The sequence below is a fragment of the Peromyscus californicus genome, unplaced genomic scaffold, assembly GCF_007827085.1.
Source record: "Peromyscus californicus insignis strain IS unplaced genomic scaffold, ASM782708v3 Scaffold_12__1_contigs__length_115047231, whole genome shotgun sequence".
Lineage (NCBI taxonomy): Eukaryota > Metazoa > Chordata > Mammalia > Rodentia > Cricetidae > Peromyscus > Peromyscus californicus.
This window is the reverse complement of record NW_026294413.1, coordinates 85,408,836-85,434,951: the sequence shown is the minus strand read 5'-3', so window position 1 is coordinate 85,434,951 and position 26,116 is coordinate 85,408,836. Positions and strand designations below refer to the sequence as shown.

Sequence of the window (26,116 nt, the reverse complement as noted above, 5' to 3'; positions counted from 1 at the left end):
TTATTATTTGCAGATAAGGTGGGGATTTGTCTGTTCTCTACATTGGGATTTTTTCCCAATTTCCTCTGTTTCATTTGTTTATGTTTTCAAGACAGGATCTACTATGTAGCCCCCACTGCCCTGGAAAATGGCATGTAGACCAGGCTGCCCTCAAGCTCATGGGCATCTGCCTGGCTCTGCCTCCGATGCACTGGGATTAAGGGCATGCACTGCCACACCAGGCTGGAGCGGCCTCATTCTGATCTCTGGATTTGACTTTGACTTCTCTGAAGGAGTTTTACTGAGTATTTTCATATTTGCTCCCTGAATTTTCCATTTCCTTTCCTTTTGTATTTATGGTCTCATATTTCATGTTAAAACTGTCCTAAAGGACAGGAGAGATGGCTGAGAGGTTAAGAGATCAGAAGTCCTGAATTCAATTCCCAGCAACCACATGGTGGCTCACAACCATCTGTAATGAGATCTGGTGCCCTCTTCTGGCATGCAAACATACATGCAGAACACTGTATGCATAATAAATAAAATATTTAAAAACAAAAACAGAACTGCCCTAAAATGCATAAAATCCATGTTGTTCTTGGTTATCCACTCATCTTTGGGGTGTGAGACTAATCACTGACTGGAAATAGAGCTGCAGGGTTTATTGTCCTTGGTTTATTGTTAAGGTTCCTTGGTTTGAGCTGAGAGCCAACCTTCTCACTGCAGGGCCACCACTTATCCCATCAATAACAGTTTTCTCTAGGGAGGCTTGATTTCCTCAGAGACATCTCTTCTAGTTTCAGTCTCCCACCCTGGGGATAGAGCCATGGAAGCTGACCAAGTATGAGCTACTAAATGCTGGCTACAAGAAGTGCGATGAATACATTGAAGCCCTGAACACAGGCAAGCTGCAGCAGCAGCCAGGCTGCACTGCTGAGGAGACACTAGAGGTGAGACTGCCCTCCAGATCGGCATGGTCAGCTGTCCTGCTTACAGTGTGTTCGGGATGGGCCAAAAGCCATGAAGAGAAGGTGGCCGAGAAGCAAGAAGGGACGCGTTCTTGTCCCGTTCCTGCAATGTGTTCTTGTTTGTTTGGTAGTGTGGGACCTTTGCTCTTTTAGCATTCACACTCTGGTATAAAAACATGGGTACCTGTTCATTTGACAGCATGGGGCTGTGCTTCACTGGGGCTGCTCGGACTGTCCCTCTTTGCAGCATCCTCCCACAGACACCACACCAGCGCTCAGTGTATTGATCATTACCATGACTTGGATACAGGATAGGAAATATTCATGTTGGATTGTCGCACCCAGGCCACAGCCTCCTCATGTTTGAAACCACTTGGCTGAGTGCTGAGCTGGCCACATCAAAATCTATCTTCTCCTCTAGGAGCCTGAAGTTCAAAAGCAAATGGACCAGGAGTTGGGGAACTGGGCTTTGTTTTGTTGTATTTCATGACAGTCTCATTCTGTAGCTCAGGGTAGCCACAAATTCAGTGTCTTCTGACCTCAGCCTTGAGTCCTGGGATTTGCAAGTACACGTTGCCATACCTGCCTATCCTCTGCCTTCTCCACGGCCTGTGTCTTGCACTTTTCCCTCCCTAGAGTGTGGAAGATAGGCTCTTGAAGGATCAAGTCTTCCCAGCTGGGAGGTGGCACACGCCTATAATCTCAACCACCTGGAGGAAGAGGCAGAAAGATGGAGAGTTCAGAGCCAGTGTTTTGTTTTCTGTTCAGATCATATAAATAGTTTGCTAAACAGGGTTCAAAACCAGGTCAGGCAAGTTTAGCAATACAGTAGCTAAAAGAGAGGTGGGAAGATGAATTCTTTCTTTCTGTGAGGGTTTTTTCAGACACTTTCTCTAAGTAACCTATAGCCACTAATTCACAGTCCTGCCACAGTATCCTGAGTGCTGGGCTCCCAGGAGTGTACCAATCCCCTGAAAATCTGCTCCTTTTCAGTCTTCCTGAGTTTTAGACAGATATATAAGAGGAAACTTCTCACTGTACCACCATGACAAGTAATTGAGGCCTCATTAGGACCACGACTTCTAGAGGGCTCAGCACCTTAAATTGTGAACTGTGACTGTGCTCACAGGTCAGGGTATCCTGGTGTCATCTTGTCACATTCTTTGCTCATGCAGATTGAAAGCATGCTTTATGAGAACAGGTAGAGACAGATTGTGCAAGCAGAGCGAACAGTCTCCTTCACATGAGCATTGTGCATTTACAGGGGTGCGCACACACACAACTGGATGTCCATGTGCTGTCATGTAGATGGCAATACTCAAAACCATAGATATTCTACCCTTGCAGAAGAAAGGCCTTTGTGCAACTTGGCCTATGTGATTGTCTGAGTTCAGGAAACTTCATTAACTAGAAATCTGACATACTGATAAAATGTTCTCAATTTTCCTATAAATGTCAATTTGAAGGTCTGTGATCTGCAGACCCAAAGCATGTCCCATCAGGGACTGCATTTTCTTCCCTCTCTACCCGTCCCCCAGGCCCTGATCCTGAAGGTGCTGTCTGTGATCCAGGACCACCCTAGCAGAGCCTGCCTCCAAGAGCTAGACAAGAGCAACAGTTCCTTCACCATGGCCCTGTGTGGCTCCAAAGGTGAGCTAAGGTTGGCTGTTTGTGTGCCCTGCCAGGGGCTTGGCTCTAGAAAACATTTGTCATGGTGGTAACTTCATAGGGGCTCTTCATTTCTTTTTTTTTCTTTATTAAGAAGTTTTTTATTCATTTTATACCAACAACAGATCCCCATTCATTCCTCCTCCTGCTCCCCCACCACCTACCACTCTCACCCACTCTTCATCCCCTCCTCCAAAAAAGTAAGGCCTCCCATGGGGAGTCAGCAAAGCCTGGTACATTCATCTAAGGCAGGTTCAAGCCCCTCCCCTGCATCAAGGCTATGCAAGGTGTCTCCAAAAAGGCAGCTCATGCACCAGGGATAGATTCTGACCCAATTGCCAGGGGCCCCTTAAACAAACCAAGCTACACAACTGTCTCGCTTATGCAAAGGGCCAAGTCCAGTCTCATGCAGGCACCACAGCTGTTGGTCTAAAGTTTGTGAGTTCCCAATAGCTTGGTTTGGTTGTCTCTAGATTTTCCCATCATGATCTTGATCCCCTTGCTCATAGAATCCCTCTTCCCTCTCTTTGACTGTACTCCCAGAGCTCAGCCTGGTGCTTGACTATGGATCTCTGCATCTGCTTCCATCAATTACTGGATGAAGGCTCGCTCTATGATGACAGTTAGGGTATTCACCAATCTGATCATTGGGGTAGGACACCTCAGCCACCCTCTCCACTATTGCTAGTAGTCAGGAATATGACTCTTTTTGAATAGTAATTGGATAATATTCATCTGGATTTCAGTTTAGTGCCTTTTGACCCAGATCTTCTAGCAGCAGAAGGTGGTTCCACTGAGGTGGTTTTTCAGTTGTTTCTAGTAGTTGGAAGCCACCAGTTGAGAATGGGTCAGAAAGCACCAAAACTTTGAGGAAACCCCATGAGCTTGAGGAGTGTTGACACACTTCCCCTCTGGAGATGTTTAGTTGGCTGGATGGTTTTTGTAGTGCAGAACTTGAGGCCTGGACCCAGGGTATGCTGGGCAAAACTCTACTATCACCAACACCTTGATCTTTTGGTATGCTTTTACTTTTTATTTTCAGGCAAGGTCTTTCTCAGCTGCCCAAACTGGCCTTGAATATGTTCTGCAGCCAGGCAAGCTTTGAACTTGTGATTTATGTGCCTGGGCCTTCCAGATAGCTGAGATTACAGGGTGTGCCATGCGGCCTGGCTATGGCAATGTACATTTTTAAAGCAATTCTGGGCTGGAGTTGAGTTTGGAATAGTAGATCCACACTAACCAGTTAGAGTGGAACTCTTTAAATAAAATGGGGATTCCTGACTGGGGTGATAGTGCATGCCTGTAATCCTGTGGCTTGAGAGGGAAGAGGATCTGGAGTTAAAGGCCAGCTTCACTCCATAGTGAGCTTGAGGCTAGCCTGAGCTACCCGAGTCTATCTCAGACAAACAAAAAAAAGGTAGAGTTATCAGCTTATCTGGTTTTCATTTTCAGATGAAAAGTGGAGTCTAGAGTTTGTTAGCAAAGAGAGGCAGATTGCTAAAAGCTCACTGAGTCGTTTTATGTCTGGTAAATTCCTCTGCCTAGTACTCTCTCTCCCCCTCACCAGGCATATGTAGCGCCATGTCCTTTCTGTACTCAGGCAGTGTTTCCATGTCAGAGCGAACCTGCTCTCAGTAAGAACGAGCTCACCTTGACCACTGAGGCCATCATGAAGAAGAACGAGTTCCTCTGCTGCCCAGACAGCTTCCTGCAGGTAGACTCTGCCCTGTGGTGGTGAGAACGTGGTCTGTCAAGTGTCTCCCAGTGCATTTTGTAAACCGTGGTCTTAGTGTGGTTTTTGTTGTGTCCTGGGCAGTATCTCACTAGCCAGCATGAAGAATTAATGTCTTGTCTTCCTGTTGGGAGAAAGAACCTAGAGAGCTGGTCTGTGTGATTCCTGTCACCAGCCCACGTCCACTCTCGTATTCCTTCTGCAGCCATTCTGAACATCTGTCACTAGTGACTGCCATGTGTCTCAGATTGCAGCATCTTTCCATCCAGATCAGAAACCCATTGTGTTGTCTTCCCATTCCTCTTGAGAGCCTTCATTATGGTGTGCCTTAAGGGTTTCCTTGATTTACCTTTTGTTTTTGACTGTGTGGGTGCTGGGAATTGAACCTGGATCATCTGGAAGTGTAACCAGTACTCTTAACTCCTATCCATCTTTCTAGCCCTTTCTGAGACTTTAATTCTTACTTTAATAAAGCTCTTTCTTAAATGAAATCATTTCTATCTAGAAAGATGTCTGAACTATAGGGTTATCCTTCATGTCTCATACCTCCTAAATACAAAGGAGGAGTTGAGCTAGGCATGGTGGTGCACATCTTAAGTCCCAGCACTGGGAGGCAGAGGTAGGTGAATCTCTGTAAGCCTGGGGCCAGCCTGGTCTACAAAGTGAGTTCCAGAACAATCAGAGCTGTTACATAGAGAAAAACCAAACAAAGAAAGAGCTGACTATCCCAAGGCACTCTGAGAAGCTGTAACCATAGGACAGAAACAGTGATGTTCAGAGTGATTGATAATGCTTCCAAAGAAGCCTTCACAGTGGGGTCATGCATACTCTGAGTGTGGAAATGTAAGCCTCATAAAGTCCCCAGAGCTATGCTGAGCTTCTTCCCACAACAATGTGACTGAGATAAGGGCCCAAGATAACTCATGGGTGTTGTATGATATTTTGTTTGTGTTCTGACAAATAAAGATCGCCTGATCTAAAGAAGCAGAGCAGCAGCCACTAGATACTTCTTACCTCTAGGCAGTCTCAGAGATCCTGTCTCCACCTGCCTTATATTCCTGTCTCCACCTCCCTAGTGCTGGGATTAAACAAGTACACCACCACCTCCCAGCTCTGTTTCTCTTTTAGATTGGTTCAATTTCAAGTAACCCAGGGTGGCCTTGAACTCCTGATCTTCCTGCTTCCTCCTCCCAAGTGCTGGGATTAAAGGTGTATGCCACCACTGCCTGGCCTCTATGGTTAACTAGTGGCTAGCTCCACCCTCTGATCTCCAGGCAAGCTTTATTTGTCAGAACACAAACAAAATATCAAACAACACATGGGAAATGGTTGGGTAATGAGAACTAGCCACATCTTAAGAGCGTCAGTTTTCCAGAGTGGAAGGCTCCTTATAGGACTGTATAAGAGAACCAAGACCCACATTGCATCCTTGATGCTGTGTATTTAGCAGTTGCTAAGATATGGTACACTGTGTCCATTGTTGGAGGTGTTGTCTAAATCTTTGAGAATCATACAATTTTTGTGTGTTCTGTAATTATTTCAGGAAAAAACATTCATTAAAGGGGTGTCTGAGAAGATCAAGAAAACCAGAGATAAATATGGCATCAATGATAATGGCACAACAGAGGTACGGCCTTCCCAGACATGTCGGGACACAGGGTTTCACAAATGCAGCTAGTCTTGACTGTGCACTTGGCTTTGTCCTTCCAGTCTTGTGTGGACCTTATCACCCCCACCCAGAAGTTTCTGGAGACCTGTAGGGACAAGTACATGAGGTAGGCATGCTAATTGTTCTAGACTGCCAGACATCCATGCAGGACTCCCATGCCTGGGATATTCTCACTGGATTCAGCATCCTGGCTGACCTGGTTTCATTTCTGTTGATGTGACAAAATACTCTGACCAAAAGAAACTTAGGGAAGGAAGAATTGACTTTTAGCTCACAGTTCCAGATTAGAGTCTATTTGGGGGAGCCAAGCCATCTAGTCACATCCTATCCACAGTGAAGAGCAGAGAGAGAGGACCACACCCATGCTGCCTGCTTCTGCTCTATCTTTCTTCACTGTTACACAGTTCAGGCCCCAGCCAATGAAATGATGCTGCCATTTTTAGGGGGAGTCTCCTCATCTCAATTAACAATCTATAAAATAACCCCCTGACATGCCAAAGTCAACCTGATCTACATCATTCCTCATTGAGAGTCCCTCTTCCCAAGTGACTCTAGGTCAGATCAAGCTGATAATAAAAAGTGACACGCACGCTGTCGCAGCATCACTGCCAGGACTGGGCAGATTTGTGCCCGGCATCTGTGGTCTCCAGTGGGACCATTGGCTGGATGCTCCTTAGCATGAAAGGACTTACAAGGAATTTCCTGGATATCTTTTGCCCATAAGGAAACTCATGTTCTTTGTGGCAGATTCCAGCTCTCTGACCACCTCAATACCCAGTAAGAGCAGACCACTTCAAACTACTCCACACACTGGACATCAGCCCTCTGTGTATCACATACTGAGGACACAGAATTTAGTCATGTTGTCTGTCCCTCTGACCATCTTGCTTGCCTTGCTTGTTTCTAGTCCATGCCAGTCTCTTTCTCTGGCACCAACATTGTCTGTTGTTTTGTTTCCATAGTAAACCCAACAGAATCTATATATTTTCTTTTAAGAGGGAGTAACCAGAAGCCTGTGCCCAGCAACTCTGCTGTCCTTTTCACTGTTACATCATATCCTCTTCTGTGCCTTTTTCTTCTAGGGCACAGATGGAGCCAGGCTCTGCAGTGGGTGCACTCTGTGCACAGAGCATTGGTGAGCCAAGCACCCAGATGACCCTGAAGACTTTCCACTTTGCAGGGGTAGCTTCCATGAACATCACCCTGGGTGTGCCATGGATCAAAGAGATCATCAATGCTTCCAAGGCCATCAGGTAGCTGCTCCCTGGCTAGTTTCTTGAGGTCCAGTGGTCCTTATGCTCATGAATGCCTGTGATTTGTTAATGGGGCATTGTCTGGTATTCAGAGGGCAGGTTTGCTGTGTTGATCAGTGTTTGGGCTTTTAGAAAGTTGCTCAGGTCAAAACTGGATATAGTCAAAATGGAATCTTAGTCTTGTTTTAGTTTTATTTTTTTATGGTTTGTTTATTTATTTTATACATATATATGATTGCTCTATTGCATGTAGGCCTTTATGCCAGAAGAGGGCATGATGTCAGATCCCACTGGAGATGGTTGCAAGCCACCCTGTGGTTGCTTGGAATTGAACTCAGGACCTCTGAAAGAGCAGCCTGTGCTCTCAACCTCTGAGCCATCTCTTGGATGCTTGTTTTGTGTATTTTTTTTTTTAGATTTATTTATTTATTATGTGTACAGTGTTCTGTCTGCATGTATCCCTGCAGGCCAGAAGAGGGCACCAGATCTCATTACAGATGGTTGTGAGCCACCATGTGGTTGCTGGGAATTGAACTCAGGACCTTTGGAAGAGCAAGCAGTGCTCTTAACCTCTGAGCCATCTCTCCAGCCCGTTTTGTGTATTTTTTATGGCTACTAGTTACATGAAAGGGAAAGTATTAAATGAGCTAGTAGTGTTGAGCACTAGGTCAGTAGACATTCCTTTGGTGCCATTGCTCTACACCTGAGGAGCCCTGATTGATTTTTCTCCTGCTTGGTTCGTAGCCATTCTCTGTAAGCCTCAAGAGATGCAATCAGGTTTTCAAGAGACCCTTGACTAGAAGAACTAGAGATACATCATATTTTTAGGGGTAAAAATTTGCCTATTCTCTGAATTTTGCAGAAGAGTAAAACATCAGATGAGAAATAGCTGCTCCTGGTTGTAGACCAGGTACTGTAGATACCCATGGTGATTGGAGGTCTGCTAGCCTCCTGCATGCTGGTCAGATCTGTGCCAAGGGCCTGTGTTGATGGGATACTGTCACCTGTGAAGACAGAAGATGATAGTGGTGGTCACAGGAGCAGGGGTATTGCTGGGGAGGACCCGAGGGAGGTGAAATGCATGAGGAGTTGGTTCCCTGGGGAACTAAGAGGGAGGGCTCCCTCCATCAGGAAATTTTCTTAAACCTGCTCCTGGATGGAATGGGCACTTGGGGTCTTCTGAAATTAGTTAGCCTCAGTGACGGGTCTTTAAAGTCCTTTCTTGCAGCCCTCCCCAAAGGAGTTCTAATAAAGTACTCATTGTTTGTGAGTAGCACTCAGATTTTATAGCAGTTCGCAGCACACAGTCCTGGTCCCTCCCTTGTGTGCTGATCCTTTCTCCGTCTTTCAGCACTCCAATTATCACAGCGCACCTAGACAAGGATGATGATGCAGATTATGCACGCCTGGTGAAAGGCAGAATTGAGAAAACCCTCCTGGGAGAGGTAGGGAATCCCTCTTGATAACAAGAAAATGTTGTCAAACTTCCTTTAAGCAATGTATGGATGCGGCACCACAGCTTGGATGGGCCTGCAGCAGAGGCCGTGGGACTTGGCGGGGAGTGTGTCTGTGAAGGTCTGGGATGGCGCAGTGGACATGAGAGTGAAGACGATGCTTTGCTCTTTTGCCATGGCAGATCTCAGAGTATATTGAAGAAGTGTTTCTTCCTGATGACTGCTTTATTCTCGTCAAGCTTTCCCTGGAACGGATCCGACTTCTGAGACTGGAGGTGAGTCAGAGAGGTAAAATGTGGAGGATGTGATCCCATGGTCCTGAGACAGGTGCTACCAAACGAGGGTTAACGTTCAGCAGGCAGAGAGTCACTGTAAATTCTGGCTGGTCTTTGTTGTTGGTCACCCCATTAACTGTCATGTCCTTCTGAGTTGGCCTTGATGCAGACAAGACATGGCCATCATAAGAAACTATTTGACTTGGTGTGGGTGTGTTCTACATTGTGGTTTACCATCACAGCATGTTAGGATATTTGATCTCTGTGTCCGTCTTCATGTCCTATGGAAGGAGCCAGGGCTGGCTTTGCCTTACTCACCTGTGGGTCTCAGCACAGGGCTTGGCTGGTTTTTCAGTTGGTGGGTTAACCTGACCCCTCACACTGGTATTTGTGGAGATAGAGAACAGTTGACTGGTAACCATGTATCTAGGGGTCAGCTGACTTGGTTGGGATTGCAGACTGAAAACTGCCACATTCCCCTTGCTCTCTTATAGTTAAGCCAGTCTTAGCCTTGAAGAACTTCTGGAAGCCATTCTCAAGTGCCACAGTCTGTGGTTCCCACATCACAGTCAAGTCTATCTTGCTGTGGGCCTTGTGACTCTGGCAACAGAGCTGATTTATAAGCATTGATGTAGCTTATTAGTAGAGTAATTGCCTCACATGTACAAAGTCTTGAGTTTTATCTAGGGACCAGAAAAAAAAATGAAGAATCCAGTTACATGTGGGAGTGTAGCACACAAACAGCAACCTTTCAGTACTCCTGCCCTCCGTTCTCCTTATAGTCCAGAACTTTCTCCATGGGCTCTGTTTGTTGCCATTGGTAGAGCATAAATTTTCAGTGAGGAAAATGTTCATTTTCTGAGTGAAAAAAATCTACTATTTATGAAGCCGGGCGGTGGTGGCACACGCCTTTAATCCCAACACTCGGGAGGCAGAGCCAGGCGGATCTCTGTGAGTTCGAGGCCAGCCTGGGCTACCAAGTGAGTCCCAGGAAAGGCGCAAAGCTACACAGAGAAACCCTGTCTCGAAAAACCAAAAAAAAAAATCTACTATTTATGGATCAAGCAGAGATAGTGAACATAAATATGTCTATATTATAATTTTGTGGTATTGGAGAGTTTGCCGAGTAGTTAAGAGCACTTAACTGCTCTTCCAGGAGACAAAAGTTCTGTTCTAGCATCCACAACCTCCTGTAACTCCAGCTCTGGGGGAGATGACCCTCTCATCTGTCTTAATGTATACCTATACACAAGTGATATGCATTCACACAAACACACATACACATGAATCAAAATAAAAGTAAATTTTGTGGTAGACCAGGCAGCACAAACATGACTACCAAGACTTCTTCAAGAACCATCATGAGCCAGGCAGAGGCAGGCCGATCTCTCAGTTTGAGGACATCAGGTCTACATAGTGAGTCCTAGGACCAGTAGGACTACACAGAGAAACCCTGTCTTTGAGGGGAAAAGGCATCATGACATCAAGGATGAAAGCCATTGACACAGAAGTCTGCAGATGTCTGTTGGTAATGTCCCCTGGCACTTTGCAGGTGAATGCTGAGACAGTGCGGTACTCCATCTGCACATCCAAGCTCCGAGTGAAGCCTGGTGATGTGGCTGTTCATGGTGAGGCCGTGGTGTGTGTCACCCCCAGGGAAAACAGTGAGAGCTCCATGTATTATGTGCTGCAGTTTCTGAAAGAGGATCTACCCAAGGTGAGGCCAAGAGTCCTCTCATGGAGAGACAGCCAAGAGTGGGGATGGGGACCAGGTCACTACAGAAACCAAGGATGGCACCAAGTACTTCATGGCCAAATACCCATGGCCTCAGCCTGGTTCTTAATTGATTTGGGGGTGTGGGAGAGTGGGTGGTGTGCTTGTGGGATTTGGCTCCTTCTCTCTACCTTGTGGGTCCCAAGAATCAAACTCAGGTTGTCAGGCTGTGGCAAGCTCCTTTATCCACTGAGCCCTCAGCTAGCTCTTTTATTGACTTCTTAGACTGGAAGTCTGTCTGTCAGTCTTCTTTCTGCTCGCTTCAGGCTGATTATAGGTTAGGGCACAGTCCTCTGAACTGTCTGCCCCCTAACCCTAGGCAGCACCTAGGCACTCTTGGAGTATACACTCTGCTGGTAATAATGGTGCTGAGAATGGCATGAACTAGTTACCAGCCAAATCTTCAACCCTGTTTCTGAGCCTCTCAGTAGGGACCTAGAGGTTGCAGCATCTTGAGCATTTGTGTTGAACGTAGGTGGTGGAACAGGGCATCCCGGGGGTGTCCAGAGCTGTCATCCATATCAATGAGCAGAGGGCAAAGGGAAAGTTTAAGTGTCTAGTAGAAGATGACAGCCTGTGGGAAGTCATGGCCACCCATGGTATAGAAGGTACCCAGAACACTTCCAGTAACACCTATGAGGTACCATTGCATCTGGACCCTCAGGCAATATGCAGCAGTTTCCTGTCCCTGGCATTTGCTCTCTCTTCCCAGCATTTAAATAGCAAATCTGTTTTGGGAAATAGAGCAGCATGTGCTTTGTGCTTGTCAAATGGGAAGAAGTAGGAGTGAGGTAGCTCCCAGAAGGGACTGCCTCCACTCACTCCTAGCTCTCCCTAGGTGGAGAAAACTCTGGGCATTGAGGCTGCCCGGACAACCATCATCAACGAGATCCAGTACACGATGGTCAACCATGGCATGAGCATCGACAGGAGGCACGTGATGCTGCTCTCCGACCTGATGACCTACAAGGTGTGAGAGAAGGGAGGCTTCAGGCTGTCAGGGGTCGTGGAACCCACAGTCTGTCAAACAGCCAGAGAGGGTAAACAGCATAGAAAGTACACTTCTGTGAGGACTGACCTGGACAGGAAGTAGGTGTCACCACCAAAGGCCCATGTGTGCTGATAGGATCAGGTGTTTTGGTAAATTCTCCATGTGAGAATTTCAACACAACCAGTCATTGGAGGAGAAAGCTTGAACATGGCTTTTGTCCATGTCCTGAGTCTTATTTTACAGCCAATCTGGCCATTACCAAAACTAGGATGCCCAGGGGACTTGGGTCATGGTTCCCTAACCCATTCCAGTGCTGCTTCTGTAGCCATTTCCAGAGAGTAGGACTTGGGGCTCAGTGGAAGAGTGCTTGCCTAGCATTAGCATGCATGGGCCCTGGGTTTGATCTCCATCAGCACACACACACAGAGTAAGTAGTGTAGTAGGAAGCTGCTATGGGTGTTTGCTTCCTCCCCATACAGTAGTGCATTGTGTTTACATGACACTTTCCTGATAAGCCTATACTGAAGTAGAGGACATTATGGAACCAGAGGTGTACTTCAGACATAAAGCAAGGTCATAGTAAATATCCCTGAGTTCCCGGGCTCACCTCCAGAAACAAAATATAAACACCAGGTGTGACCATGGCAGCCCTGAAGGAGAAGGTGTCTGCAAATATGTGATTGTAGTATTTCACTTTTTTGCAATACAGGTTTATATCTATTTGTCGTATGTACACATGGGTGCATAATCATGTGGGTGCCCCTCTGTTTATGTGGAGGCCAGAGGTCAACCTTGTTTACTCTTCCTCATGAGCCATTGATTTTGTTTTCTCAAATGCTCCTGTTAGCATATATTAATTGTGCATAACATGGATTCCATTAGAGCCTTTTTGTGTATGTGTATCCTGACATACTTTGGTCATATTCACCCCTGTTACCCTCTCTTGTGCACTTCCCACGCCCCCTTGTCTCCTTCCTCTTCCTCCTAGTCCTTCTATCTTCGTGCCTTTTTTTAATGACCCAATGAATGTCGTTAGGGCTGCTTACAACAGCAGATGTTAGGAACAGGTTCTTTCCTGGACCATGGGCACCTCACCAATGTTTACACCATTGAAGAATATGTCTGTCTCCACCCCAAAAAAACAACCACTACCTGACTATAAATCCTCAGGTGAGGCTTCATGAAGTCCTCCCTCACGTGATAAGATATTGACAGTAGCAGTCCTGTGTGGATCTGTTGTATGTTTGGCTCATTTCCTTGATTGGAATTAACTAAATTGTTTCTAGTATTAGCTTAATGATCATAGGAAAGGAGAAGAACCCCCTTTTTGAAACTCATATTTCTAATTCTGTGTGGCACAGTGTCTAGGTACAATTGAAAGGCTTCATGTCCTTGGGATCCCCACTGCCTCAGTGGCTATGAAGCTGCACTGAAAACCATCTCGTTTAGTGGTGCCATGAATAGCCACCTGGCTGTTCTTATTGGTTCTGGTGTTGGGATAATGTCTTCTGCTTTGGTTTTGAACTTCCTGGAATGTCTCATCTGATCATATTCCCTGGCACAGGGTGAAGTCCTGGGTATTACCAGGTTTGGCCTTGTTGGTCTGACTGACAGGTAGGGTGGAAGCAGGACTAGTCCAGCTGGTCTCCCCGGGGCTGAGTGGGATGGTGAGTGTCAATGGCCCAGACTTCCCCTGTCCACTGGAGAGAAGCACACTGAGCCAGGAGTCTTGTCAAAGCAGGAATTCATTTTATTGCATCAGGAGTGGACTTACATAGGTCGGGGTGATGAGGGATGGAGTGAGGGTAGCAGGCCAATGAGATGATGCCATCTCAGCAGTTACTAGGCAGAGGTTATTCTAGATCAGGTTGAGCTGAGTCACTCATATGCCAAAGTCATGTCCAAAGACAGGTCACCAAACTCAAGCTAGGCTCAGGAACTTACACTGGGCCTCACGCCCAGCCCTTTTGTTTTTTGTAAGACATGGGCCCCCCTGTCTTAGGTTGTCCCCCACTTGGAGATCTCACCCGTCATTGAGTGCCATGTATCGTGAATAGGAGAGTAGGGTTCGCTCCATGACCCGTCTTAGGTCATTTCAGCCTGTCTGAGAGTTTACCTGTCATTGGTCAAGTGGAGAGCAGAAGAAGGGCATTTGTAGGAGAATATCCAACCATGGGAAGGACCAGACTCCTGAGTGGCTAATCTTTGGTAATTTGTACCTCCACCTGATTTATCTTGATCGCCTCCAGTTTCTGGTGGATAAATTGTGTGAACTTATTGAACACACAAGGCCCAATGATGAGAAGAATAAGGAGAAGGAAGGGTCCAAGGAAGGGAAGTAGGTAGGGTAAGAATCCATGAAGGCCTGTCTACAGAGGATTGTCTTGAAACTCCCGCCATCTCCTTTCTAGGTCTTCCTGGAGCCTCTTTATCTTATCCTGGACAATCCCCGACTTGATAGCATAGAAGCAGTGTTTCTCCTGTAAAAACAAACAAAGACTCCCCTTTTCTGTAGTTAGCAGATCTAACCCCCTCCTATTCTGGAGGATTACCTCAGCCAGAGAGTCTAACTGACTCTACAGGTCAAGAATGGTGCTGGAGATGGCCTTTACATCATCAACTAACTGAATGGATAATTTTCTGAAAAGATGTGTGGACAGGCCTATCCCGGTGGCTCCTGTAGCCATGCCTGCAGTTACTCCCGGGCCAACAAGGAGAGGTATCATTTGAATGGCTCTCTTAGACCTTCCTCCTATATAGTCAAAAGAGGGTACTGGAAGAGCCTCATCACCAGGACAACATCCACATCCGGTATGAGTATGGCAAGGGCCCAAAGGCCTGTCCATGTCCCAGGGAGAAAGCTAAAAGCCATTCCTCCTCCACACACAGAAAACATTCCCATTGGGGAACATACCTGCTTAAAGGGGGGGGGGGGTAGTGTGGTTGCCAGCACAAAAGAAAGAGGAGACCTGGCCCACTCAGTGGCATTTTTACCATTTCATGGTGGAGCCCAGAGACAGGAATTAGTGGGCAAAACATGGAGGGGCTGCACCTTAATAGGTGGGGTAGGGGAACAGCCGGGTGGGGGGACAGTAGAGGAAACATCAATTTAAAAAAATGTAAAGTTGGAATGGGAAATATTAATAGGAAATGCCAATGGTCGCAGTGGCCCTGGGTGGAAGCAGAGCCAACAATTTTTCAAAAGGGAGGGATTGATCTGATTAAGCATGGAGAGGATAGCCTGGGCATCAGGGAGGGCTAAGGGGTGGTAGAAGAGCTCGGGGAACTCAGCTTTAAGCAATTGTTCCACTCTCTTTTGGGTCTATAATTCCCACAACTGGTCCTGCACTTCTTCGCCGTCAGAGTAACCAATGGGGGCCTCCAATTCCCAGCAAACATGGTAACCAGAGTGGCCGAAACAGGATTCAGTTCCCCGCTGGGTGCCTTCCAAGGCAGAACCAAAAGTACCCAAATGGCCAATGCCATTTCTGATGGCAATCCAGTAGGTCTTATTATCAGTCTTTCTAATGCATTCATGCACCATGGTGTAGCAGGTGGCATGCATGGATTGGTAAAAGGAGGTGCAGGGGCAGGGCCCAGGTTTGCCATTTACCGTAGGTATGATTTTAGGCTTCTCTACACAAACCCATTTATGTGAAGCAGATCCAAAAACAGTGGTGCCAGTACAAATGCTGAGGTATGCAACTTTACCACCACAATCTGCCATGCTCATCAGCTGTCCGGACTATGGTGAGGCTTTGAACATTCCACCACCACAATCACAGGGTTTTCCATATATCAAGTTCAGGGTTTCTTGTGCATCATAAGGACCCCAAAACCCTTCTTCACCAAGCTGGGCAGTCAACATAACCATCAGGATGAGCAACAGCATCTGCATCTTTGGTCTTTTCTGAGGAAGAAGCAAAAAGACTATCCTCAGGGGTGGAATACATCATTATCATTGTCCCCTTGTTGGGGTAAATATTTGAGGTGTCTGGCCAGTACCCACATGAGTCTCTTTTCATTTTGAGGAAAGATACATCTGAACCCTCTTCCTTCAGTGAGGAGTGGGTCTGGCCCTCTCCAGGCCCCAGGTAAGGGGTCCCTCCACTTGACCCAAATGGTACTGTAAGGACCAATGTTTTTGAAAAGGAGACAAAAATTTATCTTCCTTAGAAAAATTTAAAATATTTAAGATTAATAATGCCTTTCTTAGTTGATCATGTGGGGGTAGAGACTCCCCCTTGTTTTTTTAATTGGTACTTAAGTGTTTGGTTGAATCTTTCCATGATAGCCTGACCCCTAGGATTATAAAAGATGCCAGTAGAATGAGAAATTTTCCAGGAGTGTAGAAAATTTATAAAGGCTTTGCCAGTAAAGCATGGGCCATTATCTGTTTTGATTTGGCTGGGTAAACCAAGGGCAGCAAAGCACTGAAGCATATGGCTAATAGCATGTTTGGATTTTTCCCCAGCATGAGCTGGTGTCCAACAGGCGCAGAGGAAGGTATCCATGGAAATAAAAACATATTTAAGTTTTCCAAATGGAAAATAATATGTGACATCAATCTGCCAGAGATGATTGGGGCAAATTCCTTGGGGATTGTTCCCAATCTTTTGGAGGGGAGGGATCTGAAGGAAGGGCTGACAGGACTTACAGATCCAGACAGTTTTTTGAGATCCTTAATCAGTACCTGAGGAAACCTATGTTTCAGGCCTCTCCAGTTAACATGGGTAAGTAGGTGGAAATCTGTGGCCTCAGTAACAGTATTACATTGAGGCATTGAAGCCAGATGGTCGGTCAACTGATTTCCTTTGGAAATGAATCCTGGCAAATTTTGGTGACCTCTAAGATGTTATAAATAAATGGGATTGAGTCTCTGTTTAAGTAAGGAGTGAGCCTGAATCATAAGAGGAGAAATGGGGTTGGAATCTAATTTAATATGGGCTTCAACCAGGTTGGGCAAAAGATTTACAACATAAAGGTTATCAGAGAATAGATTAAATGACTCTGATATGGAATCTAATGCCATAACAACAGCAAACAGTTCGTTCCTTAAACTGTGCAGAACCCTCCACCTCTCGGGAGATTGTTTTTATAGGTATAGGTTCCTCTCCTCACCCAAGGGGTGGGAACACAACTAGGGAGGCCCCCAAACATCCCCTGTCAGTAAACACTGTAAGAAAATCGGGGTTTGGGTGGGGCAGAAAAATTCTAGGGGGTCTCCACTCCAGATGGAGAAGGAACTCATCCATTTATAAGGGCCATTATGGGCAATCAACCTTCCTCAGAAACTCCTCAAGGACTATGGCAATTCTGCTATTATTTCTTTGAAGCCAGGTAAAGTCAGTAATTTTAAATGGAACAATAACAGAATGAGGTTCTGTGTCAAACATCCTGACAGAAATATCCCTACCCTTAATAATACAGTCGGCTACTTGGTTGGTCAGGGAGTAAACCCGGGGGGGCTCCACCCACTGAGAGGTGAACCCAATGAATAGGCTCCCCCCTTGTGCTAACAGCACAGTGCATAAGGTTTCCCCAGGAAAAATACACAGGGAGACAGGCAGGTCAGGGGCGACTCTCCTTAGGGCCGCAGTATCAATGGCTTGTTGAACCTCTTGCAAGATTTGCAGATGGTGGAAGGATAAGGTAATCTGGGATGAAAGGTCAAGGCCTTTAAGGAGTTTATTTAAAGGGGTTAACTGCACTTTGGGCACAGAGATCCATGGCTTCAGCCAATTTATTTCTCCCAGCATCTTTTGAAGCTGAGTTAAGGTATAGGTCTCTTGAATAAGCAACTGGGGTATAGCTGGAGAAACTGTATCAAGGGACATTAGAGAGCCCAGAATTTTAAAGGGGGGATGGACTGTATTTTATCTGGAACCACCCTAAAATTATGATCTTTCAAGATGGTAAGGCAATTAGTGGTGAGGACCTGAAGGCCCATCAAAGTGGGTCTTCCTAGAATAATATCACCCATGTAAATATAAAATAAAATGTCAGGTATCTCATCAGGGAGGAAAAAATATGTGACATAAAGTACTGACAGATAGGGGGACTGTTAGCCATCCCCTGGGGCAAAACGGTCCACTCGAACCTTAAGTCCAGGCCCCTGAAATTGGTAGAGGGCAGGGAGAATGCAAACTTCTCCATATCATTTAGATATAATGGAATGGAGAAAAAAATCCTTAATATCAATAATAGTCAGATAATAGGTATTAGGGATGGCAGGTATCCAGGGAAGTCCCCTTCAGGGATCATTCTTTCATTGATTTTTCTTAAGTTATGTAGGAATCTCCAGGAACCATTAGCCTTTTTTTTTTTTAATAACAAAAACAGGAGAGTTCCAGGGGCTGGTGGATGGCTAAATATGCCCCAAGGAAAATTGTTTAACCAGAGCATCAAGCTATTGGAATTTAAAGGATGGTAGAGGCCACTGCTCAACCCATACAGGTTCCCCAGGTGTCCACTGAATCTTTGGCACTAGGGGGCAAGCAGTGGCCCTTAGGATTGGGGGTGAATCTGGGAAAAGTCTCATCCGAGCTTCTCAAAATAGGGATCATCCCTGTAATTGGGGTGTGTTTCCCACCCCTCCTCAAACTGCTGTTGGTACTCCTCAGTGTCAAGCACGTCCTGATAAGGGGCCTTATGGTCTATGGTGATAAAGGCCTCAGCTTCCCCAAGGATGTCCTGGCCAAGAAGGTTGTCAGTTACACCAGGAACCACAAGGGGATGAACCTTCCTGTGATTACTGTCAGGTTCGGTCCAGAACAACCAATTAGCTGTCTCCCATGACATAGAATGCCCCCCAATGCCAAGCACGTGGGGTCCAGGAACCAACTGCCAGGAGGAAGTGACTTCCTTCTTTCGAATGACCGTGCGGTCAGCCCCAGTGTCTATGAGAAAATTAAAGGTTTTTTCCTTTAATAGTTAGGGTCATCTTGGGCCTCAATCTGGGCACCAAGGGTACGGTCCAGTGGACTTTGACCACCTCTTTCCCCTTATTTAACGGGGCTGGGGATTGCCCCTGGGGGAGTTTAAAGGCACCTCTTGGAGGTTGAATTTAGATCTACAGTCTTTTGCCCAGTGGAACCCCTTCTTACACCTGGGGCATGGGGTGCAGGGCAGGCCTGATTGGGGAGGAGCCATAGAGGCACCCTTAGCATGGTTAGGACACTCTTTTAAAATGGCCTTCCTCCCAACAACCAAAGCAGGACCGTTCTCCCCCCCATGGAGACTTGCTGGAGGGCATTGACTAAGGTTGTCATTTGTTCCCTATTAGCTGCCTGCATGGCTACGGCCATGGTTTGGGCCTGGTGAGAAGTAGAGCCAACATCTCGGGAGGCCACAATCCATTTGCTAATGCCCTGATCTCTCAATCCAGCATAGGCAAGCTTATGATCAGTATTCATGCTGTCCCACACCAACATTTTAACAAATTTATCCCTCAGCTCTCCGGGAGGAAACTTTCTCTGGAGACTCTTATTGACCCTTTCAACAAACGTCACTAAGTCCTCGCCTGATCTCTGATGGACCCTGGATATAGGAGCCTCCGTGGGGCCTTCATCCAATTTTTTCCAAGCAGCTATCCCAAGTGCCCTAACTTGATCTTGATAGGGGGCAGGGATGACGGCCTGCTGGAGGCCAGTGGAGTACTGGTTGGAGGTACCAGACAGACAGCATCCCAAAGGTGATAGAGATTTGAGGGTTGGCCACTTGATTTCTCTCTGCCTGGACCATGCACTCCTCTAGATAGAAGGCATCCCATTTCAAGTAGATGGGTCCAGAGAGGACTGCTTTGGTGAGGGTCTTCCGATCCAGAGTGGTCAAGGCTTGATGAGCCAGACAAGAAGGATAGTCTCAGCCCAAGAGGAATTTGGCCCATCCTCTGAAACAGCCTTTTTAATGTCCTTAAGATTCTGAGCCTCCCAGGGTACCAGGCAAGGGAGAAATTTCTGCTGGGGTTAATATTAACAGGAAAGAGGCCAGTCACATCCCTTGGGGCCGTGCCCCACCCAGAGTAGGGTGGAGGAGCAGACAGATTGGGGGGGGGATGGATTGGTAGGGAGAGCAGACATTGAGGGGCCCTTTGAAGGCCGGGGGCAGCATCAAAGGGATCAAGAGATGGAAACAATGAGCCAGGCTGACTCAGGGGTTTTGGTTTGGGTGTGGCCTCAGTTGTTTTTTTTTTTAAAGATTTATTTATTTATTATGCACACAGAAGAAGGGGCCATGTCTCATTACAGATGGTTGTCCCTTTTTACCCCTGGGCTCCGTTTCCTCTCCTTGAGGTCTCCCTACAGGCCCCTTCTCCTTGTAGGGCTCCGGACTTATGTCTCCCTCTTAGAGTTTTCCACGGGCCGTTTCTCCTTAATGGGAGTTGGTAGAAAGCAGCCCTTTAAGGCGATAACAATGGGGATAGCTGTTAGGACCCTGCCCTCACTCCTGCACATGAGCAGCTCAGGGTCTTGTGTCTTGCATCATCGGGGTGCTGGCAACTACTACTCGAGGTATGATCACGCAGCCTGTGCTTTAGAAGCTGGATGCAGACCCCACGTTGTCTTTCTGCTCTGCTCTGCTCCCCCACACACCCCACCATCTTTCTCTCTCTCCAGGCCTGGCTCTCCTCTTTCTCCTCCCCCATTTCCCTCCTAATAAAGCTCTAAAAACTAACACTGGGTTCTGTCGTGACCATGACATTTCCACGCCGAAACCAGCGCCACCACCAGTGCTGATTATCATCCTTTCATTGGTGCCGTGGACTCGGATAGGAGATTCCACTCACTCAGCGTCCAGGGCTGAGTGTTGTCAGAAACCTATACTGAGGACCTGCGACTGCCCAGCCACCACTGCCACCGCCACCACGACCACTGCCGACACGTCTCCCCCACCACCTGTGCTGCCAAGATTGGTGAGACCCCTGCCATTTCCCACAGCTGCAGTCTGAGCAACATTACTCACGCCAGACCCCTGGGGGGTCCTCAGCTGAGTATGACGAAATATAGGGTGCTGTCCAGGCCCCTGGGGGGTCCTCCGGTACGTACACTCCAGCCCTTACCCTTATTGTGATGACAGTTTGGGTAATTTGTGCTGTTAATGCCAGTCCACAGACTGCCTATTCTCAAGGACACTTGAAATAGGAGCCTGGGATCCCATTTGTTAATTTTTTATTTTTCTCTCTTGGCACTGCAGCCATGGGACATAGGGGGGAATACCAGTAGATTTGGCTGTTTCAACCCTGATGTTTCACAGGAATTATTTAACTTCTTCCAGCAAACGAGCAAATGAAGAGTTACCTTATCCCCAAGCTTTCTACCGAAGCTCTGAACCCTTCTGCTGTGGATATCACTCTGTATAGATAAAATGCTGATTGGCCAGTAGCCAGGCAGGAAGTATAGGTGGGACAAGCAGAGAAGAGAATTCTGGGAACAGGAAGGCTGGGTCAGAGAGACACTGCCAGCCGCCACCATGAGAAGATGTTAAGATACCGGTAAGCCACGAGCCGCGTGGAAACTTATAGATTAATAGAAATGGGTTAATTTAAGATGTAAGAACTAGATAACAAGAAGCCTGCCACGGCCATACAGTTTGTAAGCAATATAAGTCTCTGTGTGTTTACTTGGTTGGGTCTGAGCGGCTGAGGGACTGGCAGAGATTTGTCCTGACTGTGGGCCAGGCAGGACTGGAGAAAACTCCAGCTATACCCTTCGCCTCCATTTCTGATTCTTTCTCTGCCATGTGCAACCACTACTGACTGTCTTGACTTTTGCTCTCCACTCTCCAGTGTTGGTGGGCTGCTTCTGCCCAACCCTGTCTCTCGCCTTAACTCACCTTAACTCCTCCCACTCGTTCTCAAGCTGTCCTGAGAAGCACAGATGGGTCTGGAAGCAGGCTAGGATCCATGCAAATAAGTTGACAGTAATCAGGTTGGCTCTTTAGGCATAGATCAGTTTATATCCTGCTTCCTGGCAGGTCTTCCTAAAGCTGTCCCCAAGCCAACAGACATCAAAAAAAAAAAAAAAAAAAAAAAATTCAAGACACAGAGTAAAATCCGTCTCTTGTCCCCTAGACCTCCCCGACATAGGACTAAAACTTAAGCATCTGGAGAGCAAGGTTCCTGACCCCACAGGCGGAAGTTTCATCTGTGGCATTTAAGGTGTACCGGGGAAAGATAAAAACACCCGAGTGTCCAGCTGGCTCCCGAAAACCGTTGGGTGTGAAGAAAAAAAAAAAAGGCCACGTGGGCTAGTGCGTGCCCTGCCAGGCCATCAATTGAGCCTTGTTCAAAGTGCCGCCTAGAAAGACAACCAGTCAGCTGACTACACCCAGGCACCAAGGGGCATGGGAGCATCAAGCTAAGACCTCCAGCAGACCTAGGCTTGGCCACAGGCTCGTTCGCAGGGAACCCAGAATGCAGCATGGAGGCGATCCATTTCTTTCCTTCTGGACACCAGAGCCACTAACCCAGTCCTGGGAGTTTTGGGGTCTCACCTCTCCTTGTTTCCCTATTGTCAGGGTAGGGAGGACAGCCTTACCCACCTCACCAGATTTAATTGTACTTTCAGTGTTACTTAATGAGAAAGATTTTCCAGCTAAGGTAGGAGCTTTCATTTCATTGCTCCATCCATGTGCCAGACCTGTCAGAAGCGCTTCTCCTCATGTACACAGACAGGGTCCTGATCTCTGCCCTAATTCCAAAGAAATTAAGTTCTCATGCACCACAAGCTTTTCTCTTCCCAGTTCCCTGTTCTAACTCACTGCTCAGCTAATGGCTGCTTCAGACCACCACAGAACTGGAGTCCAGGAATCATCAAGTAAGAAACTGTAATAGCTAAAAGGTATTTACACCCTCAGACCCAAAAGTGTCTGGGCTCTGCAAAAACAGACTTTAATATAATAATATAATAATATAATCTGTTACTGTTAAATGCTTTCAACAATTCATCACCTGTGTCTCCTGGATGCTAAACTAGTAAAGGAAACAGGTGCCTTAAATAATGTCTCTGATAAAGCTTAAAAACATGTTCCAATCTCTCTGTCTCTCTCATTAACACTAACCAATATAAGCAGAGTACTAAACACTACAATGGTCACTAATTTTCTCATGGCTGCTTCTTAACATGTTCAAAATTAAATCCATCTGGACAGGTGGGATCTACTTTAGACTTTTTCTGTCTCACCAGCATCCTGTCAGACACAAAAGCGGCCAGAGTGAAAAGCCAAGAGGGATGGATGGCTCCAGGGCAGCAGAACAGCCCACTGTCCCAGGATGCCTGTCTACCTCAGAAGGCCCCCTTCCCTACCCCCCTAAGAGCCAACCAACACCCACCAAGTCAGCTGGAAGCAGTTTTTTTTTGTTTTTTTTTTTTTGTTTTGTTTTTTTTTTGGTTTTTCGAGACAGGGTTTCTCTGTGTAGCTTTGCGCCTTTCCTGGAACTTGCTTTAGAGACCAGGCTGGCCTCGAACTCACAGAGATCTGCCTGGCTCTGCCTCCCGAGTGCTGGGATTAAAGGCGTGCGCCACCACCGCCCAGCTCACTCACTTTTTTATAATAAGCAAAAAGTCTGTAATGTTAGGATCCTGCCCTCACTCCTGCACATGCGCAGCTCAGGGTCTTGTGTTTTACATCATTGGGAGCACTGGTGACTATGTACGAGTGGCATGGTCACGAAACCTGCGCCTTAAAAGCCGGATGCAGACCCCATGCTCTCTCTCTCTCTCTCTCTCTCTCTCTCTCTCTCTCTCTCTCTCTCTCTCTGCTCCCCCACCACCACCATCTTTCTCTCTCTCCAGGCCTGGCTCTCCTCTTTCTCCTCCCCACTTTCCCTCCTAATAAAGCTCTAAAAACTAACACTGGGTTCTGTCATGACCGTGACCTTTTCACACCACAATCAGCACCTCCACCAGTGACGATTATCATTCAGTCTCTTCTCTGTCAACCTGGGCCCTGTGAATCAGGGTTTCTGTTCTATCCCAGCTGTTCCAGTTGAAAAGACTGCCATCAGGCAACCATGGGGCAATCTTAATGAGGTAAGTCCATGTCTGGAGTGCCTGACTATCAGAGAGGTTGAGACCCTTGCTCTTTAGTAACACTCATAGGAACTCCAAGGAAGGATTTATCTTAGAAGAAGACTGCCCCATGTCTTATGGAGGTACACTCACCCACAGAGCGATTGGCCCCGTTCTTCTGTCGATTTCCTCACACGGCACCAGTCTGTCGGTCTGACCGACAGGTAGGGTAGAGGCAGGACCGGTCCAACTGGTCTCTCCCCAGGGCTGAGTGGGATGGTGAGTGTCAATGGCCCAGACCTCCCCTGTCCACTGGAGAGAAGCACACTGAGCCAGGAGTCTTGTCAAAGCAGGAATTCATTTTAATGCATCAGGAGTGGACTTACATAGGTCGGGGTGATGAGGGATGGAGTGAGGGTAGCAGGCCAATGAGATGATGCTATCTCAGCAGTTACTAGGCAGAAGCTATTCTAGATCGGGTTGAGCTGAGTCACTCATATGCGGAAGTCATGTCCGAAGACAGGTCACCAAACTCAAGCTAGGCTCAGGAACTTACACTGGGCCTCACGCCTGGGCCTTATGAGGCCCAACATGCCTTGCCAAGATGAAGGAGAGGGTGTTGATGCTGGCCTCCTTTGAAAAGACTCCGTATGCGGTAGGTTTCCTATGTCCAGACCTATTGCTTACAGAAACAGATCATTTGTCTCCAGAGCCCAACTAAGGCACCCTACCCTCCCTCTCTCCATTATGAGAGCCACTTTCAGTGCAGACAGTTTTTGAGCCAGTGGGGACCTAATTTTAGTCCTTGACGCTGTACTTGGCCACATTGACTAACAGCCTACATGTTGTCCAGGATTGACAGAAGGTAGACAGTGGAAGAGCCTCCAGGTGTAGCAGTAGGGTAGTCTGTGGTCCTGTCTCCTAGTGAGGCACTGAACATCCATTTTAAGAGCCAAGAAGCCCAGAAAATGGGGAGACAAAGGTTGAAGATGAAGAGACAGAAGGTAATGAGAAATCCAGGCCTGGTGGTTGATGCATTTTATCCCAGCACTCAAGAGTCAGAAGCAAGCAGTTCTCTGTTGAGTTGAAGGCCAGCTTGTTCTACCTAACAAGTTCCAGGACAGTCAAGGCTACCCAGTGAGACCCTGTCTTCAAAACATCAAGACGAAGTGAAGTGAAAGAAAAGTGAGGAGGGTTGGAATGGGAGAAGCCCATGCACAAGCCAGAGTATAGCTTCAGACACCAGGACTGAAACCTAGCACCCACCACCAACACCTTTGCCGCCTTGGCACAGCCTCTGTCCCCCACACTACAGGAAATGTCCCATCTCTCTGCGTGGAGTACTCCACCCCAACATTAGCTTTCACTGTGTGATGGGGTTAGTTTGGCTCTTTGCCTCTCTATCCTGGAGTTGTCTTTGGTATCAACATAGAATGCATCTACCTTCAACTTCCTTCCTTTAAAATCAGAGTCCTAGCATAGACTCTTGGAGCTTTTAAAATTTGAACTGAATCAGGTGGTGTATATCCATGCCTTTAATCCCCACACATTGGTGTCAGATGGACAGATTTCTGAGTTTCAGGGGAGCCTAGCCTGGTCTGCAGTTGTTCCAGACCTGCCAGTACTATATAGAGAAACCCTGTCTCCAAAAATCAAGAGAGGTGAAGTGGAGCCAGGAGCGGAGGAAATGGCTGTTCTTCTGGAAGTCAATAGCAGCCTGCCTTCCAGGGTTCTGATAAGGACACGCTGCCCCTGGCCCTGCACTTCCAGCCCCATTGGCATCTTTTCTTCTGGGCACTAAGCTAAGGAAGGCAGGTAGCAAAGTCACCATCTCCTGATCATGTGCAGGGATCCTGCTGCCTAAGCACTCTCTCAAAGGCTGTCTATCTCCTGATCTTTACTCCTGTTGCAGAGAACTGGCTTGAGCTGAATTGTCTTCTGGTGATCTGTTGGCCTGAGCCAGACACTGTCATTCCAGAGACAGTGTTCCTTGGCCATCCCCCTAGGGTATATACATGGGAAGGAAAATGATGAGCCAGATCAGCCAGGTGTTATGTGGTAGAGCTGGACCTCAGACCCCAAGTCTGCAATCCTGATTCAGTCATATTTTCTTCACTCTGTGAATCCAGCTCTCTGACCTTGGTTCTGGTTGGTTCCAGGTGTGTCCGAATGCATCATCACGGGAATCCCAATGAACACTGGAACTGGGCTCTTCAAGCTGTTACACAAGGCCAACAGGGACCCAACACCACCCAGGAGGCCCCTGATCTTCGACACAAATGAATTCCACGTCCCTCTTGTCACATAGTTTATGACAGGTCACCATTCCTGACATTGGCTCC

The 26,116-nt window shown here is 47.1% G+C and overlaps 1 protein-coding gene and 1 long non-coding RNA gene across 2 annotated transcripts in view; both read left to right on the top strand.

The window, feature by feature from the left end:
* The window catches only part of LOC128106972 (DNA-directed RNA polymerase III subunit RPC1-like), a 28,653-nt gene extending 12,985 nt beyond the window's left edge, over nt 1-15,668 (top strand). The window contains 10 exon segments of the mRNA XM_052732339.1: nt 783-929; nt 2,486-2,597; nt 5,990-6,122; nt 7,099-7,269; nt 8,621-8,714; nt 8,906-8,998; nt 10,551-10,715; nt 11,248-11,412; nt 11,611-11,742; nt 13,328-15,668. Of these exon segments, the coding sequence (XP_052588299.1) occupies nt 783-929; nt 2,486-2,597; nt 5,990-6,122; nt 7,099-7,269; nt 8,621-8,714; nt 8,906-8,998; nt 10,551-10,715; nt 11,248-11,412; nt 11,611-11,742; nt 13,328-13,381 (1,266 nt within the window). The 3' untranslated portion in view covers nt 13,382-15,668.
* LOC128107587 (uncharacterized) lies at nt 739-3,712 on the top strand. The gene is made up of 3 exons (XR_008217145.1): nt 739-929; nt 2,486-2,597; nt 3,658-3,712. It is a non-coding gene; the product is annotated as an uncharacterized LOC128107587 (long non-coding RNA).
* Nucleotides 15,669-26,116: the final 10,448 nt, after the last annotated feature.